The sequence below is a fragment of the Camelus dromedarius genome, chromosome 31, assembly GCF_036321535.1.
Source record: "Camelus dromedarius isolate mCamDro1 chromosome 31, mCamDro1.pat, whole genome shotgun sequence".
NCBI lineage: Eukaryota > Metazoa > Chordata > Mammalia > Artiodactyla > Camelidae > Camelus > Camelus dromedarius.
The window spans coordinates 14,452,525-14,473,440 of NC_087466.1; the positions used below are offsets into that span (position 1 = coordinate 14,452,525).

General features: G+C 44.6%; 1 protein-coding gene across 4 annotated transcripts in view; it reads left to right on the forward strand.

Annotated features, from left to right (window-relative positions):
- Positions 1 to 20,916, forward strand: part of SUDS3 (SDS3 homolog, SIN3A corepressor complex component) — a 68,558-nt gene that overhangs the window by 18,559 nt on the left and 29,083 nt on the right. The window contains exons 10-13 of one of the 4 annotated variants that reach the window (XM_064481180.1): positions 753 to 858; positions 6,830 to 6,914; positions 9,752 to 9,837; positions 13,762 to 13,795. In XM_064481180.1, the coding sequence (XP_064337250.1) occupies positions 753 to 858; positions 6,830 to 6,914; positions 9,752 to 9,837; positions 13,762 to 13,780 (296 nt within the window). In that variant the 3' untranslated portion in view covers positions 13,781 to 13,795. Of the gene's footprint in view, positions 1 to 752; positions 859 to 6,829; positions 6,915 to 9,751; positions 11,397 to 12,654; positions 13,176 to 13,761; positions 13,796 to 20,916 lie in introns of those variants that run through there. The other 3 variants (XM_064481181.1, XM_064481179.1, XM_031442821.2) reach the window with 3 other exon arrangements.

Genomic DNA, 20,916 nt, shown 5'->3' on the forward strand with positions numbered 1-20,916 from the left:
ACGGCTCGCTTCTGGTGAGGGTCTCGCAGGCCGCTCCCAGTCCCAGCTTACAGGAGAGGCCAGCCCGGTGTTCATGGTGGTTCCTTCCCAAACGGCACTTAAGTCAGCGCTAGGCTGGAGGATGGAATGACAGAAGATTTTTTTTTTTTTTTGTCTTAAGCACTGTGATTACTTACACACGCCTCACAAGACTCTTCCTCCTCTAAATAATTTCCTCCTAAGAGCCACCATGGTCCACCCTCAGAGAGATCCTGAGTTTCTGAAGTCCTGGTGGGGAAGGGGTTTTTTTGGTTTTTTTTTTTTTTTGAGTAGGTGTGTGAATTCAGATGATTTGAACCCACCGTAATTATCAGCCCTGTGTTAGCTTGGCTTTATACATACCCAGTAACTTGTCCTGCCTTGTAATAAATATTTTTAGAGATGATTTCATTTTTATAAATTTAAAGAGATTTTTCTAATTTTTTGCCTGTTTGGGCTACTGTGATGGTCACTGGTGGTGTAGTCCTGCTCTGAGTGACCTTTGGCAGATCCCTTTGCCTGCCCGAGCTGCAGGTTTCTCTTCGGTGCAGTGAGTTTAATCTTTGCCTTGAGGATCAAGTTAGATGTGATATACAAGAATTGTGTTGAATTCCCATTTTTGACAGCTATAAGGACTTGATCATGATTGTCATCACCTTTTATTAGCATTTCAATTGAAGCATATTAGCTGGTGGACACGCTTAGTCATCGAAATATCTCGTTGTTTCCTCCAGCATCCCCATCCTCTCCTGAACACTTGCCGGCCACACCTGCAGAGTCTCCAGCCCAGAGATTTGAAGCTCGGATAGAAGACGGCAAACTGTACTATGATAAAAGATGGTATGTCATGAATAAACGCAGGTGACTCATTAGAGTCTCAAAAGGACCACTCGGCATGAGGGCTGGGGCTTATCTGTAGTTGTTATTTCAGAGCATGGCTGCTGCGTAACTGTTAGAGGAAGTAGTAAAAGTGGAGTAACGTGTAGAAGTGTATCAGGGGTCTTTGATCGGTAACTACTTGTTGGATTTCTGAAGGCAGTGTTTCCCAAAAACGTGTTCTTCTGATGGCGGCCCCCCTTCTCTCTCCGCACTGCTGTCACTGTACTGGAATTTGCAGCCTTGCATCTTATGCAATGCTCCTGTAGACTGAGGTCAGGGTTTATGTCCCCTTCTCCCTCCCCTTACCTCTGCCCCCATGTATTAAAATTAATAGATGTTAATTCCATGGAGGAAAGGATTTTGTGGTCAGGTGAGTTTGAGGGATGACCATGTTAATTAAGATAAATGGATTTCATCATTGTAGCGCTCTTTGGGTTCTCTGCTATGCTAATGTGCACTGTGAATTCCTAAGATGTTATTAGGTGTTGTGTATTTGACCGAGATAACCTTTTGTGTGCATCATCCTGCAGCACGAGTGTTCCAGGAGACCTATTTGCGGGATTTGTATCCTGAAACATTACTAGTTTAGATTGAAATGGTTGAAAACCTTCAGGCCACCAGCATTTTCATTGGGAAGGAAATGGCAAAACAATATGAAAGAACTTTAAATACTCCTGCATTTACCCAAACATTTACTGTGTGCTCTGTAACTAGAGTTTCTGCTAGGTATCCAGTCACCCAGACCCTGCCACCTTTTCACAGCTCTTTAAATTCTGATTTATTCCTTGTATTCATTGTCCACATGCAGGGACTCTCACTCAGAGTTAAGTTCTGGCGGACAGGCATTTACGTTCTGTATTTCCACTTGGTTATGTGGAGAATGTTTTTCTAGGTTATTGTATGCTCTCTGTAACTGTCATCTATAATGGCTGTATAATCTTTTGAGTTTCAGTGTATTTATTTAACCCAGGGCTCCAAAATTAGAGTAAGGTTATTTCAGATGTTTTCAGCTTTCTTAAAGGAAAAACTCCAACATTGTGTCAGTTGATAACCTTATAATATTGCACTTCTGAAGTTGACGTGCCTGAAATAAATCATTTCCACCTGTCAGATCACAGCGAGTTAATAACCCAGTAGGTGGTGAAGGCTTGCTCTGGCTGTACGCCTGATCTTAGTGACTTCTGCCCTTGTCATTTGGTGATTCTTTGACCTTCTTCAAAAAGGCCAGTTATATTGTGTCCTAACATTGCTTATCAGAGCCTGTGACCACTAGGTGGCAGGCCCTGACAGCTCAACACACTGAGGGGCAAAATCAGATGAAAAATGTTTTTAATAATGAAAACCAAATAACCTTTAAAGATCAAGCCCACACATAAGAACCGTCTTCAAAAATGATGAGATTTATCACTAACATTGTTACGGACCTATGAGTCTTAAAGCCATGTGATATTTCAGATGATGTTCATTTTGTCATTGTGTTGCTTCCGATCTTCCTCTTGCTAAGGCGTAATCTTTAGACTTTATGAGATGTGTTTTGAGGGTGAAAATGCAGTAAAAGAAAAGTCTTGTTTTTCTAAAGAAAGGACCCACGGTGACTGGTGTCTTACAGTGTAGACAGTGGTCTGAGGGGATGTGTTAGACCACCTAAGCATTTTGAAGAAATTACACTCTTTCTCCCAGTGGTGGCAGAAATTTTTGAAATAAGGTCCCTTGGAGCGTTTTACTGTTTCAAAGACTTGAAAGTTGCTTATTCTGTTGTTCAGTATTGGGGTGTTGTTGTCTTCTGTATTCTGTGTGTTTCTCTTCTTCGGCCTTGGCAGTCAGAGTTTGTGACTCGTCTGTTGAAAGGTGGGTCTCTCCCTTCCCTGCTGTATCTGGGAAGTGTTTGCAGGAGTCCTGGCCGGCGCCTCCACCAGTGCAGAACAGGCCTCTCACAGTCTCACCAGGCTCTTGAAGTGTTTGGCTTTTGTCAGTTTGGAAGCTGTCATTCTTCCTTACTTACCAGCAGTCGTGGCGCGTGGCTCAGAGGTCGCCTGAGGCGCTTTACTCTCTTTGCAATAGTGCGGAGTATTTCGGTGAAACAGTATTTCTGGCAAAACACGTTTCATTGAGTTTTAAATGCCTTCAGCAAAAGGAGTATGACTGGGGCTCCCCATCTTGGCCTGAGCGCTTATCAAGCTGTTTCTTTTTGAAAGATAAGCATCTTCCCTTGGCCTTGGTCTTATACTGCTTTTAAGGCATCTTACATCCTGCTGTAAGTTTTCCTCACATTTTGATTTGGACTAATGACTCTACTTAGAGAGTACTGTGGAAGTAGCTGAGGTTTTAAAATAACTCACTGACGGTGCTGGCGGACTGTTTTTTCTCTTCTCACTTTAAATCTGGAACTGCTAAAATGGATCAGATGCATTCACCCACTTGCTCCACTGAATTTAACCCTCCAGCCTTTGCCTGACACAAGAGAGACTATTAACCCAAAACTGGCTGTTTACAACTAAAATTGGAACTCCTTGCTGTTTTGTAGCTGTCACGTAGTATTCGTTTTTTGAGGGGAAGGGGGTCTGAAATGTTAATATCAAGATTCCCAGTAGTGTATAAAATTAATTCTACCCACTTCCCTGCTTCACTTTGTGACCCATCTTCTAAAGAAATTGCTTTCTTCCATAATAATGGTGGTGGTTCTGGTTCATTGGGTTTAAGAACAGAGGCAAAACTTGAAGAGCGTAATTGTGAGGATTCCCAGGTCAGATTTTCCATTAGTAATAAAGTCAATTTGACATTTGAGGCTTGTTCTCTGAGGCTATTTAAAGTATTTTTTTCAGTAGAGATGAGTTGTAGCTTGTAAAACTGGTTAATTGGCAAAAAAAAAAGTGGTAATGTGCATTTTTACTGATTTAACTCCATTGATGTTTTTTTTTTTAACATTTTTATGTCTAAACATATTTTGAATTCCTCTCTCCCTTTTTTTATTAGTCTTTAGAAATTGGAAAGTAAATTTGTATGTGAAGGGTGTCATAGACTTTTTGGTTTTATCTTGGAAATCCCACCCTAATATGAAGACTTCAGTTTCTGAAGACTTATTTTTTTCAGAGAATTCTGACAATTGCATAGATTTGATACCCAGGGATAATGGTTCCCTAAGACCATTGTGTGGTGCTTGAGAATCTCCTGGAGGTCCCAGAGCCTCTGGTTCAAGAGGACCTGGGAATCAGGTTTGGGAAACACGCTGGCCAGCTCTCTTGTGAGGCACATGATGGCTAATGGTGGGCATTCAAGCCACCACCATTTGGTGATCCCAGAGCAGACAGATTTGGGCTTAGTCCCATACCACTTCCCAGGAGGAAAAGACCAGATTGCATTGTTTACTCCTGACGTTGACTTCAAAGCCAGTCGGGTGTGTTGGGGTTTGGGAGCTGAGCACATCTGAAGGAAAATGCAGCACATCTCATGAGAGCTGTTGGAATTGTCTCCCAAGGTTGTCTTTAACAGACATTAAGACATTAATTTGTGACATTAGATTTTCTCCTCATCCTTTCTTTGTTACTTAGGTATTTTCCAGTACCATGATTTATAAGAAAATAATTACTTTTAATGTAAATAATACCTATTTCTTCTGAAAAAAATCTACGTGATAAAAGGAATGTCATTCTTAGTTTGTTTTTTATTTTTATAAAATTTTAATATATACTTACTAAACATCTTAATATTAACTTCCCCAATTTTTTCTGTGTGTATTTGTGATATGCATGTAAAGCATACATCATGTTTTGTTACACACAGAGAAACACAGTGGATGTGGTTTTTTCCTTAGCATTGTGTTGAGCACATTTCCACACTGGTAATGTACGTCTTCACCACACTCATGACCTTTATTAAAGTGTTTAGAAAGTATAGAATGACTTGAGGCTAGTTGCATGTTGTTTTGTGTTTTTATCTTTTTAATAACTCATAACCTGCATAGAATAACTGGATGTTCTCCCCCTCTGTGTTTTTATTCTAACTGTTACTTAAGACATTACCACTTACATAGGGTGGTTGGCTTAGATGTGGGAGGGAAACTCAAGTCTGAGTTTTGCTCTGAACTAGTTCAGCCCTTCTTCATGCACTGTGCAATTCAGACCTTGTAATATTACATATTTAGTGTAATGAAGGTCCCCTGGCCCGTTTACCAACTAATTTCTGGCCAAAAACAACTTTAAAGCTGAGTCTAAACTAATCTCCCTGTTCTAATTGAATTTATGATTTGATTTCATTTAACAGTGTTTTCAGGAAGTAAATTGTCTTGGAAACCTGAGTTTTCAGCTCCTAAGTAGCAGGTTAGGGAGTGCATAGACTGTGGATTGGAAGAAACTTACCGTGGGAGTGTTCCTCCTTTACTGTGATGTCTCAGCAGTGTGTTATTGCACCAGCAGAACAGAGTCTGTTTTCTTCCCCCACAAAAATAACGATAAGATGAAGTGCTTTGCTGGGAGATGCATTTTGGTGAAAGTTACATAAGTTAGTGGGTCTGTTTAGCTAAATCTGTGCTGCCAGAATGAACCAAAGGTTATGTTCTTGACTGAACTGGGGCTGGCCCAGGCCAGGGCTGCCAGCAGCAGCTAAGCTGATGTGTCCAACTCTTGCAACCCAGCAGCTGCTCCCCTCTCCTGTGGCATCTGTTACTGACTCATTTGGGCTTCGGCCCTGGCTTCCTCACTTCCGTCTTTGGCCTTGTCCCTGAGCTCATAGAAGACGGTGAAGGTGGTCCTGCACTACAGGCCAAGAGAATAGATACAGAGTCAGAAAGGGGAGAGTCTGTCTCGTCTCCTCCATTCAGAGCAGCTCTCCTGGCTGACCAGGTCAAATTAGATACCCTTTGTTGCATGTCAAGATGCTCTGAACTTTGTTCGTTAGTGTCTGCCAGGTGTGACTGTTTAATATTCATCACTGCCACTGTATTTGAAGCTCTTGATAGCAGGGGCCTTGTGGCTTTGCTCACTGTCTACCTGCAACCTCCAGCCTGGTCAATGGTATACAGCAAGTGACTAATGAGTATTCGTTGAATGAGTGACTGAAGTAAGGGCTGAATTTGGTGTCCCGTCTTGTGGATGACACATGGAAAAAAAAAGAAAAAAACAGGGCAGTCGTTCAAGCCCATTTGTTCTGTCCACCCAGCCTTCTGCAGTATTTTGGGGTGGAGGCAGAAAGTGGGAACAGAGGTTTTACTTGAAAAATTATAATTTATCTTTTGAATTGGATCATACAGTTTGAATAAAAAAATACAGAGTTAGTTTCCCAGCCCTTTGCTTCACCCCCTTTTCTCCTTTGCAGTGGGACCAAGAATATAAGCTTTAGCTTTAGAAGATCAGGAAGTCATCTAAACTAATCCAAGGATGGAAGCCTTTATTTCATTTGTTTGTTTATTTTGTTGGGGAATGGAGCATGTTGGTGTTTTTAATTTGTGTTAATGATATTGTATTCATATTTTTCTGTTTCTTACATTTTCACTAAGAACTGGGTTTTTAAGATCCACCCATGTTGCTGTTTGTGTCCACGGGTCCACACTAATTACATCTCTCCACCCTCCCAGTGATGGCCACCCTGCTTTGGCGCGAACTCCCATTATCCACAGATAATGTCACACACGACATCTGTTGAGTCCCTTCTAGACCTGCAAGAGTGTTTCTTTGGGGTAAATAATCAGGAGCAGGATTGCTGGCTCACTGGCATCCCGTTTGTCTCCAGGAAGTGAAACCTACGCTCTCCTCACCTCCCATGATGCTTAAGGGGGAAGATGGCTATGTTTATGGCCTTGATGGTTGTGATGGTTTTTCACAGGTGTATCCTTATCCCCAAACTCACTGAGTTGTATATGTATGAACTACTTTTTACATATCAATCATACCTCAGTGAAGTGTTTAAAAAAAAAAAGTGTGTGTCTTGTTTCTGGCAGGTACCACAAGAGCCAAGCCATCTATCTGGAGTCAAAGGACAACCAGAAACTGAGCTGTGTGATCAGCTCTGTCGGAGCCAATGAGGTAAGGCCTGAACTCCCTCACCCTTTAGGAGAACGAAATGGGACAGACTTGCAGTGCAAGTGCAGAGTCACGTGCTCCATGTGGGTTAGAGTCTAAAGCCAGCACTTCCAGGCAGAAATGGCACATAGGCAGAAGTCACCCTTGGAAAATCCCTTACTCTGCTTGACTACGGTATACGTGGGTTTGTGTATTCCTTGTGGTTTTGTGAACTCCCTGTAAAGGAACCCAGTTAGGAACCACTGAGATGCAAGTTGGTGTGCTATCTGCACATTCACATCCTGCTGCTCTTTAAGGTAACCATCTACTGAGAATGGGACTTGCCTGTGGAGCACATTCCTTCTCTGTTGTGTTATTTCTCTCAAGCTTTCGTGTGTACTGATAGATTTGCTTCCTGCTCTGAGGGTTTAACAAGGCGTCTGGCACACAGTAAGTGCCCAGTAAATGGATGCTGGCCTGATCTGACCCGCACACTACTCCTCACTGCTGTTTCTAATCTGATGTGTCCTGTTGTGCTCCCGAACAGCGAACTACCAGGCTCATGCCCTTAGGTTCTGATCTCCTCCAGTCACTCTTGTAGGATGGGGACTGAGTGGAGTCAGCTCAGAGGGTCATGCTCAGGGGTGATGTGCGTGGCCTGTGACTTCTCCAACTGGCCCTTCATTAGGGGGATGTGGTCTGTGTGTAGCTGGCATTGTTAATAGTCGAAAAACAGTTTAAAACGTTACTAGCTGGATTGGCTTCATCTTTTATCAGTGCACAAATGTCTGCAAAGAAATTGATTTTTATGTGTCTACCCTCTGTAACTTATTCGTGCCAGTGCACAGTAAATCTAATGAGACTGGATTATGAAATGACTTAAGCCTATTCTGTTCTCCCAGCTTCCTGCATTGAAAATGCCCTCAAATGTGACTAGTTTGTAAAGTGATTGTTTACTTTGAAGTTAGAGAGAGCCTTCCAGATAAATGAATGTGGTTTTTCTCTGGGCTTGGGATTTGTATGTCATCCCAAGCCAAGTCAAAACTAGAAGAGAGGATCTCAGAGACCTGCTTGCTGTTCCTCAACAGGAGGCTTTGCGATGTCACAGCAGGGCATTTGTGACTGGCCACGTGGGCCACTGTCCTAAGCGCAGGTGGCCTCCTAGTACCTGAACCCAAATCCAGAAGCCATCATCATTCTCTGTGACATCTCAGGATTTTTCAGGAAAATAGACATGCAAGTTAGATTTTTTTCTATGTTGAAGATTGTCATAATAGAGTGTCAACAAGATCTGACAAGGAAGCGGTGACACTGAGACATGTTATCCTGGAGGGGAGAAGCCTCAGTGCGTCGCAGGCATACAACCCTGGTAACAGGGAACATTTCTTACTTCTTGGAAGTGTCCCCGCTGATTTTCCAGGTCAAGTCCTAAGTGACACTGAGGGTCCCTTGGCCTCTGCATTACCTGACTCTGGGTGTATCAGGTGCTTGGGTCTCAGCATGTTGGTGACTGCCTAGTGCAGCCCTCCTTGGGTCCTTTGGAGGCTCAGCTTCATGTGAGGTCTTTATTTTTAAACCAATGTGTTTGACTTTAAAGTCTCTGTGTTGTTAAGTAATCATGGTAAAGAAGTTGAAATGAAACATAGCTTTTTTTTTTTTTTTAACCTGAAAACTGAGTGGGGAAGGAGGAGATAAATCTGCAGAGTTGTGCTTGCGTATATGGGTGAGATGCAGATCTTTAAAAGAGTCATGCTTTTGGCTCCATCTCATTGCATGTTAAACGGGTGAAAGAAAGGGCGAGAAGGAGAGTCGAGGGCTGTGGTTTAATGAAGAAGAGCATGGGGCTTTGATGTCAGGCTCCAGGGTTCACCTGGGACAAGATGACTCACTCTTGCTCTTCTGTTAAATGGGGGTGATGACAGTACTTACTTCATGTGGTGGCTCTGAGGATGAATAGGCTCAGCTTGGTCAGCAGTGTGGAGCCCCCAGTCATCCCTCCTGCAAGTGTGGCAGGTGACTGAGGAGCCGGCAGCTCTCCCTCCCATCCCTGGCAGCAGGGGTGCCTCGTACCGAGTGCACCAGGCAGCGCTGGCAGGACCCCTGTTGGAAGCGTTCCATCTCAGTTCTGGAGTCGAGTCTGCCCTGAAAATACCAGACATCTGATCCCATCTGTGGGAGAGCAGTATGCTCAGGAGGGAAGGACTGTCTTAAGCTAATTTGGCCTCCTCAGGATCCTCCTTGGCCCTTGGCTCACTCATGGGTGCTTTTATTGTTGTCCGTTTTTTTTTTTCTTTTCTTTTTATGACCTTTAGCCTTAATTGCCAGGAAACTAGACTATTGAAAGGCTAGACTGTTTGGAAGTCCCTTGGGAAGAGGAAGATATTCCCAAATTTGATTGAAAGTTTATGTTCATGAGTATATGTTTTTGTTTTTGTTTTTGTTTTACTCTTTTTAAATTGAAGTATAGTCAGTTTGCAATGTTGTGTATACTTCTGGTGTACAGCACAAGGCTTCAGTCATACATGAACATAACAATGAATATATGTATCTTGAGTTGATAATTAGGTAATCAAACCAAATCAAAAAGAGTCTTCAAGATGAAGGCACAACTAGAACTCAAGATCACTGTGCTTTCCATTTGCTTACCCGAGGGTGTGAGAGAGACGACCGGGAGAGAAGGCTGATCCCTGCTCTGCAATAGAGGGTGCCTTTGGGAGGCGCCTGTGAAGTCCCCACGGGTTGGCAGGAAGAGATTGCCAGTTGTCTGCCTGCACCCAATTCACGCATGTCTCTGTGCCCTGGAGCGTTTCCTCCTCAGTATGAGCCCCTCTCATCTTGTCCCTTTTCCTTCTCCCCTGCAGATCTGGGTGAGGAAGACCAGTGACAGCACCAAGATGAGGATCTACCTGGGCCAGCTGCAGCGCGGGCTCTTCGTGATCCGCCGGAGGTCAGCGGCTTGACTTCCTACAGTGTTCTTCCCTTGACCCCTTTCCTGGAGCGGTTTTTGGTTTTGTTTTGTTTTCCTCTTAATAGAAAGTTTTTAACTTGGGGATTGCTCCTTGGCCATGGAAAATGGCGAATACAGTTGTGGATTCTGCAAGGCGCTGTTGTGGCCAGCCACTCCCCATCTGTGTGTCCTTCTTGATCCACCTCGACTCCTTCCGGTCGTCAGTCACCATGAGACTCTCTCACTTCTGGGAGCACTGGGAGTTTGCTTTACTTCTTTGTTTTTTTGCTTATACTTTTTCTTTTTTTTTTTTTTTAAATTAAGCCTCCTTTGAGTTTGAAGGGACAACTCGATTAAAATCTCTTTAGGTTTTCCTGCCATGAAGAGGAGTAGGAAGGGATACACTCTACAATGCGTTTTCATGTTTTGAATCTGATTAGTGGATCACTTAGCTACTTTCTTTGTTGGGCCCAATTCGCTGTTTCCCCAGAAGCTCGGGGCAAAGGTCCTAGAGGAAGGAGATTAATTCTCCTGGCTCTCAGCCTTCTCGGAGAAATAAATGCCTTGTGTAACATCTGGCGTATGCCATCCATTCCATTGGCTAAAAGACAGAAAAACTTGCCTGGGAGACTATGTGCGCTGCAGTAAATGGGGTCGGGGGAGGGGCCGTTTCATATTCATGAAGTACTGACGGTACCATATTTTAAATGTTGTTTAGTGCAATCGGTTTTATTCAGACACGTTTGTTCTAGCTCAGGCTGGAACAAGAAGTGGTCCTTTTGGAAGTTTTCACCTGTAATTCACTTCTCTCTCCTGCTCGCAAGTAGATGAGGCGGTGCCTGCCGCAGGCTGATTATCTGGGGGGTCTGTTGTAGGTGGGGAGATGAGATGGATGGTGTCATCGTCAGTGGTCCATAGACTCTCACTCATAACTCACACTGCGCTCCTGTTGCTGTTGCCATTGTCGCACTTGGCTGTTCCAAACCCATGGAACCTCATTGTGGGCACTCCCGGCCTCCCAGGCCATCTCCTGGGAGATCTGGCCCAGGTGGAGACAGGGCAGGCTGTGGCTGCCACTAAACCTGCACTCTCCCTAATGAGTCCTGATGAAGCAGACTTCCCTGCTCTCCCTGCTCCCTTTCCCTCATTCCCATCATCAGAGAAATGATTCATTGGGTGACTTTTTTTTTTTTTTAATATTCTACTTTCCACCTAAATGCTTCAAATATTTAGAATTAGAGCAAGTGTTAGCATCTCTACGGACAATCAATGGACCTTACACAGCCTAAGAAATCGTTGTAACTAACTCCCTTGGTCTCAAGTGATTCTCTTTGTGTTGTTTCTTGATGCACATACCCAAAAGCGACTTGGGGAGCTGTGATGACAAGTAAATCACCTTCTCCGAAGTCCTGGCTTCAACAGAGACCAGACCTTACAGACTCAGAGTAGAGATTTGCACAGATACATTTTAGTTTTAATTTATAATCCAATTTTTCTCTCATTTTTTTCTGGTGTTGGAGTCTCCTTTAGAAAACAGGATAAATGATGCTGTTTATCAAGTTGCCTGGGCGCTCTGTGTTTCTTCTCTGCCTCCCAGCCCCACCTCCATAATTGTGATCTTTACAGTAAGATCAGGGGCTTCACCTTTTGTTTCTTCCTGGCGGCCTTTGCTGTAAGAGAGGCTCTCTCGATGGAATTGTCCCGGTGGTGTACGTAACATCTCATGATGTCAGGGAGCTCTTTGTTACCCCTTAGTGCCCTGTAATGGAAATTTATTTAGATGTATTTAGTGTATGTTGCCACTGAAAGTGGTGGGTCTTTTGTTGCTGTTGTTTTGAAATGATTGTTTTGTCTTCCTAACAGTACAGCAAAGTTTGTTTTTTAGGGGGAAGAATTGTATTGATAATCACTGGAGGTTCAGTTTGAAGCAGCAACAAGTTGCCTGGTTTTCCTGCCTTGTCTGGTGGCTCTGTTGTGCTGTCATGAAAGACGTTCATTTGAAGACCAGGCACTTGAGCCTTTTCCCTTCTATGAATGTTTGAGGTCAGACTTCAGCATGGTCTCGGCCCCATCACTGCCTTCTCCTCAGTAGCCTCACAGCCCTTAAAAATCATGATCTCATGAAAATGGGGTAAACTGTGAAGTACTCTTGAGACACAGCACAGTAAATTATATTCCTAATCCCGGATGAGTTGATTTTTTTATTTAGTCACTCTGCAGATGGAAGAATCAGCAGTTCAGCCCATCGGACAGGCCCCTGTGGTGACCAGGGGTGGAAAAGGCCCCTTGTTAGGAGGAAATGGAGGTGCTTTTGTGATGAGCAAAGTCAACCTAGAGAGGAAAAAAAAAAACAGACTTTGAGCTTCCTAGAGTAAGAGGGGCCTGGCTGCCTATTCTTATTCCAAAAGGTCTCCGTCTCTCCTTAGACCCCAGGGCACCAGATGGATCCCCAAATTCAGCCTGTTTCCTACAGGTGACACTTTGATAAAATTTGATCCAGACAGTTTCGATCAAGAACCTGTATGTGTGTTATTTTGATCAAGAACCTATGCGTTTATTTTGTTGGAGGCATCTGCCTCAAGTATTATACACGGTGTTTGCTTTGGATGTGTCCTTGTATTTATTTTACCTCCACTTGGAGGTTTTTATGTGCCTCCCTCAACTTCCCCCTCCCCCCCCAAGCCAGTGTCCTCTTAACAGTGTCCAGATTCTGTAGCCATACCAAAGCCCAGGACGTTTTCATTCATTTGGATACCAGTATTTTTGGAAGTCTAACTACCTAATGTAAATTTTTTTTTTTTTTTTTTAAACTTCTAGCTGGGGCCAGTGTAAGATCGCAGAGGCTGGTCTGCAAATCAAGCTGCTTGTATTTGTGTGTGAGATCCTGCGTTTAGGATTGGGTGACTTTTCTAAGAGAAATGTGGGGGGTGGGGTGGGGTTGGTTGAATTTTTTTACCTAACTTCGGGGTGGAGGGAAATCCTATTTTTTACAGTATTTTTGTTTTCGTTTTTCTATTAACATTTCCTCTTAGCCTTGAATTTTTACTAAATTTCCTCCTGATTTGAGAATCTTGTTTCTAATCTGGGAATTTGAAAACTCGGTATATAATGTTACACCAGTTTTTCCAAAGAGTTCAAACCACTTTAATAGCAGAACATGGCAAAAAAACAAAAAACAAAAAACAGCAGCCATTTCAGGCAACTGGTGGGCTTTTTATACAATAACTTGTTAACTGGTACATTAAATGTTCTGAGAGGTGAATGTAAAATGTAAAAGATAGAGGTTTTTTGTGTGTTTTTTTTTTAATTACAATAAACTTTCAAAGAGAAAACCAGCATATAGTCTGTGTTACATCCATTGACTTGATAAATGATTGAAATTTATTAGATTTTCTCTCCAACGACCATAGGGGAAGGAAGTTGAGGAAGAGGGAAGGCTCTACGAGACATTGGCTTGTTATGGAGAGTGAGAGGTGGAGTGGCATCAAAGACTGACTCGGGTTTGTAAAGAGCAGTCTAGGGGTGTCGACCCTTAAAGGTAGTCAGCTGTCTCCTGGTTGGATAAAAGAATCTGATTTAGAAACTGAGTAACTAAAATTGGCCTTAAATAGGAAAAGCGTGAAGATAAACTGGTAGGAGGAGGAGATGTTCATCTGGTACCCTGGAGCAGTGCTGGCCCGTCTCACCAGCACCTGAAGTGTTTCTGCAGCTCCTAGGCGGTAAACGGATGAGGCCACTCACTGCTGCAAGTGACCACTCTGTTGTGCTTGTAACCTAGTCGTGCTTCTGTCACTCATTAGAAGGGCTGCTTCATGCTTTGAATAATGGAGGAGGGGGCAGTCAATATTTGAATAATATTTTATTGTAACATAACATACATATGAAAAAGTGCACAAATCTTAATTGTAGAAGTTGTTTTCTCAGTGTGAACACATGCACGTAACCAGCATCTAGACCAAGAGACAGTGTCACCAACATCCACAACACAACTGGCATCTGGACCAGGAAACAGCATCGCCAGTGTCCACGTAACTGACACCTGGACCAGGAGACAGCATCACCAGTGTCCATGTAGCTAGCACCTGGACCAGGAGACAGCATCACCAATGTCCACATAACCAGTATCTGGACCAGGAGACAGCATCACCAATGTCCACGTAACCGACACCTGGTCCAGGAGACAGTGTCACCAACATCCACATAACTGGCATCTGGACCAGGAGACAGCATCACCAACATCCACATAACCGGCATCTGGACCAGGAGACAGCATCACCAATGTCCACGTAACCGACACCTGGTCCAGGAGACAGTGTCACCAGTGTCCACATAACCGGCATCTGGACCAGGAGACAGCATCACTGACAACCATGTAACCAGCATCCAGACCATGAAACAATGTCACCAACGTCCATGAGCCCCGTAGCGTTTCTTCCAGTTACCACTCCTCACTAGTGTAACTGCTAGCCCACTAAGTTTACTCTGTTTTGATCACTTTAACATTCAAGCTCTTGAGGTCTGCGGGTCCTTCCACAGTTGTTCCGAAGGAGCCAAGTCCCTGGGGTAGCCTAGGGGTAGGCTAGCTGGCAGGCAGCGAAGGATGTGGCTAAAGAGAGGCAGTGAAAAAACAGACTCAGCTCCCGCATCTCACCCTCCTGTTTGTTACCAAGGCGAATGGGGCTTGCCCTTGACGCTAATATCCGCCTTGTACTGAGTACTGCCTGTATGCCAGGCACTAGACTCAACCTTCAAAGGAGTAATCTGTAAAGAGTACTAACACCCCCAAACTTGAGGCTTTAATTCTCCTGTGAGAGCCAGAGCTCAGCACTGTGCTTGGTCACAGGAAGTGCTCCGTAAATGTCAGTTGTTGGACAGTGTTACTGTACCAAGTGACAGGCAAAGCAAGGCAGGCTGGTTACAGTGGCTCCAGTTCCAGGTGGCGTGCCCTCCACCGGCGTCATGTCATTTAAGTCGCTTAACGGCCCTGGAAAGAATACACTGGTTTGTCGTTACCACCAATTTTCAGAGGAGAAAGCAGACCCCTTTAGTCACAGAAGATGTTCAGGCACCTCTCTAAGGTCACACATTGAGTGGCCGGGTCCCACTCTTCTGGAATCTATCTAAGGCAGGTTTCCTAACGGCTGCCCTCTGCTGTCCTTTTCCCAACCTCCTCTGTTAAAACACATTCAGTGTTTCCACCTTTCTCTTTCAGCCTTCCCTGGGGGTTGGCTTTTATCTGCTCTCACCTCTTGGACTGGCATACTCCCAGAGCAAATTTAGAGGTCAAAACACTATTGGGTAGGGCCCTCCTCCCTGCTGGATAACTCTGGGCTTCTCCCTTGGCAGTAGAGTCAAGGGAGTCAAGTTCTTCACCAGGAAGTTACTTTCCTTTAACAAGACATGAGCATGGCGGTTCCACAAAGGGAGGAACGATTCAGGACGTAGAGGGTCATCGGTCTCGGTAGAGCCGACTTTATCTGATAAGCCTTGGAGGAAAACGTGTCTCTGTTTTTCCGGATGACTTTCTTCCCACCTTTCCTATCTGTAAAGTCAGGAGGAAGGGTAGGAGCCAGTGAACCGGTTTCCAAAAACTTAGATGAAGAGCTGGACATCCTACCTCTTGCTGCTTCCTGGGTGTCGGTGAACCTTCCCTGTCACGTCCTGTGGGGTCACTGCTGGCAGAGCACACCACTCCCACGTCGCCTGCTGCAGACCGCCTGCTCAGCCCCGACCAGCAAGCTGTGCTACAGTAGATCCTGGGGGGCTGCAGTCTTTGGGCAGAAGCAGGAATGGAACCAGTTTCTGGTCTTTCACTAGTGTTAGAGACACCCCAAGCCCCATTTTTGGTAAAGCTAAGTCCTTTTCCTGCTTTTAAAAAGAAGGCACTGGATGGAATGAACTAGAAACATGGGTACCAGTTCACTCTTTTGGGGCATAATAGCATAGCAAGAAATATATTCGCTTCAGGAACTTTAGTGTTAACCAGAATAGATACTTTCGTGAATAACTAACTCTGGTTATTAAGACAAAGAGATACATATGTTTTAGGAAGATCGTTAGGGGAGTGAGGGACATAAGATACAGCACAGGTACCCAGATGCTAATACCTTTACCCATTTTCTCTAATCTGCGTTTGCTCATAATTCCCTGAAAGATAGAGATCTATAAAATAGCAGAATTTACTTTGCTGATAGGGGAAGACCAATAATGAGAGTTACAAAGATTCTCTGCCCTATTTCTCGAGAGCTGGAGGCTCAGTAGTCTGTGCTCTGGTTTTCTGTAGACTGGTGCCCCCATCTGTGGGCAACACCCCTCTCTCAGCCGATGGTGCGGACGGGCCAGAGGTTAAAGCAGGTGATACTGCGGACCCAGGTGGAAGAGCAGTGCCCGTGGGGAACGAGCAGGTGCTGAGTGGGATGGGGGTGCAGCAGCCCCAGGAATGCAGGCAAGCCCCTGCAGGTGACCAAGAATCGCTTTCATTTCACCATTGAAATGAGCATTTGAGTGTTTGCTGAGATGCAGTGTGGCATTGTGGCAAGCGCAGCAGAGCAAAGGCTTTGAAATTAGTGTTTGGATCCGGCTTTGCTTCTTAACTGTCTGTGTGACCTGGGGCAACTTAATCTCTCTGAACCTCAGTTCCTACCTCAGAGTGATTTTGAGGATTCTAATAATAACAGCACACGTACTGCTTAACTACATGCTAGACATTGTACACACATTAACTTACTGAATCCTGTAATCCTATGAGGTAAATAGTACTATAATCCTTATTTTATAGTTTAGGAAATCAAGAAACAGATTAAGTAAGTTGCCTAAGGTCACACAGCTCGTAAATGGTGAGCCAGGGCCAAGCCCAGGCCGTCTCCGCAGAGTCCCTGCCCTCATTCACCAGGCTGTACCATGAGGTGTGGGTAGCGCAGGCCTGGGCGCGGGGCGTGCCCCCAGCCTGTGCAGACCACCCCTTCCCTTGCTGCTGCTGCCGCCGCTTTGGACATTAGGTGCCAAATCGGCGCCCGTTCCTGGTAAGGTAATTTAGCGCCATCAGACAAAAGGTGAAGCTGCAGGTTTTAGAGATCATGGTAAGTGTCAGCTCCTACATTTGGGTTGTAAACGCCCAGCGGGATGGGTTGAGAAGGATTCTGAGGCTCAAGCTTGGGTAGAGTAAACGTCATAGGCTATCCCTGATCTAGTCTGACCACTTCATTTTGACAATGAAAACATCTGAGGCCCAGAGATGGTAATAATTTGCCTAGGTCATATGGCCTGCCGTGGGCAGTGTGTGGCTAGAACACAGCTGGGACAGTCATTTGAATACCTGCTTGGATCAGACTATGCTGGAAAGCATGGTGGACAGGCCCCTTTATGACTTGGACAATTTGTTGTCTCAGTGGATTCGTTTTTGCCTCTGTGCCTGCAGTAGGGGTGATGGGGGTCCTGGGTTCATCATCCTGGTTGGGCCACTCATTAACCTTGGGCCATCTGCATAACATCGGTGTGCTTCAGAGTCTGGGCACACTCATCCCAGCATGGCTGGGACTTTTCTGGATTTAGCGCAGAGTCCTGCACCCCAGGAACCCCGCTCAGACTCTGCCAAACTGGGACAGTGGGTCACTCTACTCAGTTTTCTGTGGAATGAAGATGAGAATTGCCCCCTTTCCATGGAGTTGCTTTGAGGATTAACTGGTTTATTTTGGGTAAAGCCCTTATAAGTAGTTGTTTGGGACAGAGTAAACCCTCAGTACATGTTTGTTGTTTATTGTTCTTGTTTTCATTATTATGGGAGCAGAAGGGTCCCTGCCACAGAATGGGTTCCTGGAGAGCTTCGCTCTCATCCCAGACAAGATGGGGAACCTCCATGGTCATCTGGTTACCTACAGCCAATTGTTTGGAATACTTTTTTCTTCTACTTGAAACAGTAATCATGGGCTTGAGAATGGGATAATCATTGCATTCAATTCAAGTGACGTTTGTGGAGCTTCTGTTGCATGTTACATAGTGTACTGGGCTCTTTTCAGGGATTCAGAGATAAATAAAAGCGTGTTCCTTCCCTCTGGGAGAGCGGGGATGGGCAGCCATGGTTGTCAGTAATTCTAGTTCAGTGTAATAGGCCGTGGAGAAAGTGGGACTGGAATGCGGGCAACTGAGAAAATAATAGCACCTGACATTTATTGAGCAGATGGTTAAGCCTTCATGTGCAGTATCATTCATTATTTATTGTAACCTTGTGAGGTGGTTCCTGTGTGTCTGCAGTTTACAGATTGGGAAGCTGAGGTTTTGAGAGGTTAAGAAACTTGCCTCAAGTTCAGCCGACTCAGTTCTAAAGCAGGTCTTGCTGACCCAGAGTCTGTATTAACGACAAATGCTTTATAATTTCTTCTGAAAGAAAATAAAATTCGAGCTTGGCCTGAAAGCTAGGCAGGCCTGGAGCAGTGTCCATGGCTAGGAACAGGAAAGCGCACAGAGGGGATGGCTTGAGCGGGAGCGCAGAGGCGGGAGAGTTCGGGACATGTCCAGAAAGTCAAGACAGCGTGTGTTCAGCAATAAATCTGGGTGAATGAGCTTTAAACTTTAAAAATCAGTTTGCTCCCCAGCCCCGTATCTTTTTGTCCTTCCACACCTGGGGCTCACCTTCCTTTCCTTTCTGCCTCTGCCTCTCTCCTCTCCTCCCCATCCCTGGCCCACCCTGTTCCCGCCTCCCTCCCCCTTTGATATCGCCAGTGCAGTGGCTCGTGGCAGTCCTGCGGTGACGCTTTCCAATTTCACACCTACATGCTCCTGAAAGTATTCGTAAACTAACTCGTATGTAAAACCAATAAAGGGCAACAGCGCACATTCCTGTTAGACAGTAATTTTGTTTGACTCCCTTTCTTCTGCTTTGATCACTCTTCTTTCTGCAAACATGGTGCTTTGACCTTCCCAGAAGTGGAAACTTTCAGGAATCCTTACGTTGTCTTATTTAATACACTCAACAACCCCGCGAGATGTGTCTTAATGATTCCCTAATTTTACAGATGAGGAAATTGAGGCTCGGAGGAGAAATGAATGTTCGCCTCTGTACCCTCTTCATGTTTCCTTTCCCCTTTGGCTTCCCCTATCCTAACGTAGACTGCCGAAGTATAGAGGATGCTTACATGTCATCTGAGTCAACCTCCTCTGATCACACAGAGAAGGAAGGAAACAGACACCAAGAAGGGAAGGGACTTGCCTGAGATCACACAGCCGATTAATGGTAGAGCAGGAGCTAGAATTTCGGCGTGGACTCAAGACTCAGGTTTGAATTTTAGCTCTGCTGCTTACAAGCTGTGTGACCTTAGGTAAGTCACGTAACCTCTCTGGGCTCCAGTTGCCTCATCCAGAAAGTGGGGATAATAGTAGCACCTCAGAAGTCTATTGTGAGGACTAAATAAGGTCATGCAAGCAGAGCAGCCAGAGCAATGACCCTCATGTTTGAAACAAGCCTTAGGTTGCTCTAGTGCTTCAGAAAATGTATCCCTCATTGCTGACTGCCCGTATTAGGGACCATTATTAATTTTAGTTGTCAGCTACCCCACCTGCTTGGGTCCCATCATGACTTGAGGCTAAGCCCACAGCAGCCTTCCAAGGATATCCCTGCCTAGGGCGAGCCAACAGAAGCCACTGGCCACAAACCGTGAAGTTCAAGGCACGCAGGTGGCTAAGCCTCTCTTCTTCACCTTATTAATGCCTCACTAGAAGAGAGTCTGTCCCTCTGCCTGTGTTGAGAAACCCACTGGACTGTGAGCCAGGGAAGAAAGGGACAGATCGTTTTTTGTTTGTTTTTCTTCCAAATCCCCAAGGACTGGTATACTGTAGGCACATGTTAAATGCTTATTGAATGAATGGATGGTTGGCTGTCTGCCTCGTCATTTCTCATTGCAGCGTATTAATCTCTTTCTAAGGTCAAAGTAATGCATGTGCAGCTTAGAAAGTCAAATAGTTCTGCAAAATTCACCACAAAATACAGTAGTCCCTTGTTCTCGCCCTGATTTCCCCTCCTACAAGCAACTGTCTCGCCTCCTTTCGCTGATTGTTTTGATATTTACCTTCTATCTACATCTACTTGTTACTAATGCTAGATATTTCAGTTCTGGGTATTCTTTATTAAATTCCCACTGTGGAAGTCATCCCCTTCTCCCTGAGTGCAGTTCTCTCATAATTTTGATTAGGTCAGTATTCAGTGTTTACATTATTATGGCTGTCAACGCTAGTCAAAGCTGAGCTGGGTTGTAAACTGATTGCTTTTTCTTTCCTTGACATTGTGCCCCCCAGGAATTAATAATTATCTTGTATATTTTTCATTTTTATTGTTTGCTTGGTTTTCTATGTACTATTACAAACTCATCCTCAAAGCCCTTACCGAATGTCTAAATCCCCCCTAAGACATTGAGAGGCACCTGGTTTCATCGCCGGGAGAGAGCTTCCTCCTGGGGACCTCTGACCTCTACTCTGGACTGGGAGCCGGGCAGCCTGGCACACAGCTGTCCCTTTGGGATTCCCCTTCACCACCATACTGGAGCTCCCCTCTCTTTACCTCGTTTGACTTTGAGTTCCCATTTCTTGTTTCTCTTGTCTTCCTGTTTCTCTGCTTCCTCCCCTATTCGGGTAAAACAAATCTTGCAGTAGCTTACCAAGCATGATTCAGAACACTTTCCTTCTGTCTTTTACGTCATTGATGTTTTGGCTGGTATAACTACATTTTTAATTCCTAGAATTTAGGCCCATACATTTCCAGAACTGAAAAGGCCCAGTAAGTGCTTAGCATTTAACCATGTCTCAACCGGCCCCTCCTTTCCTTAACCTCTTTCTAGAGGTTCCTTATGCTGCTAATTCATTATTTTCAGGTTTCTCCATTGTCAAGTTCTAGAATTCAGGGGTGTGTGTGTGTGTGTGTGTGAATTTACTTTCCAGTTTCTAAAATTTTGTTGCTTCCTCTCCAGTGTTTTTCATTCTGGAGGATTTAATTCTAACTTGGAAATCATTTTCCTTCAGGATTTTCAAGGCACTGTTTATTGCTTTCTAGCTTCCAGTGTTGCCTTGGAGAAGTCCGAAGCCATTCTGATT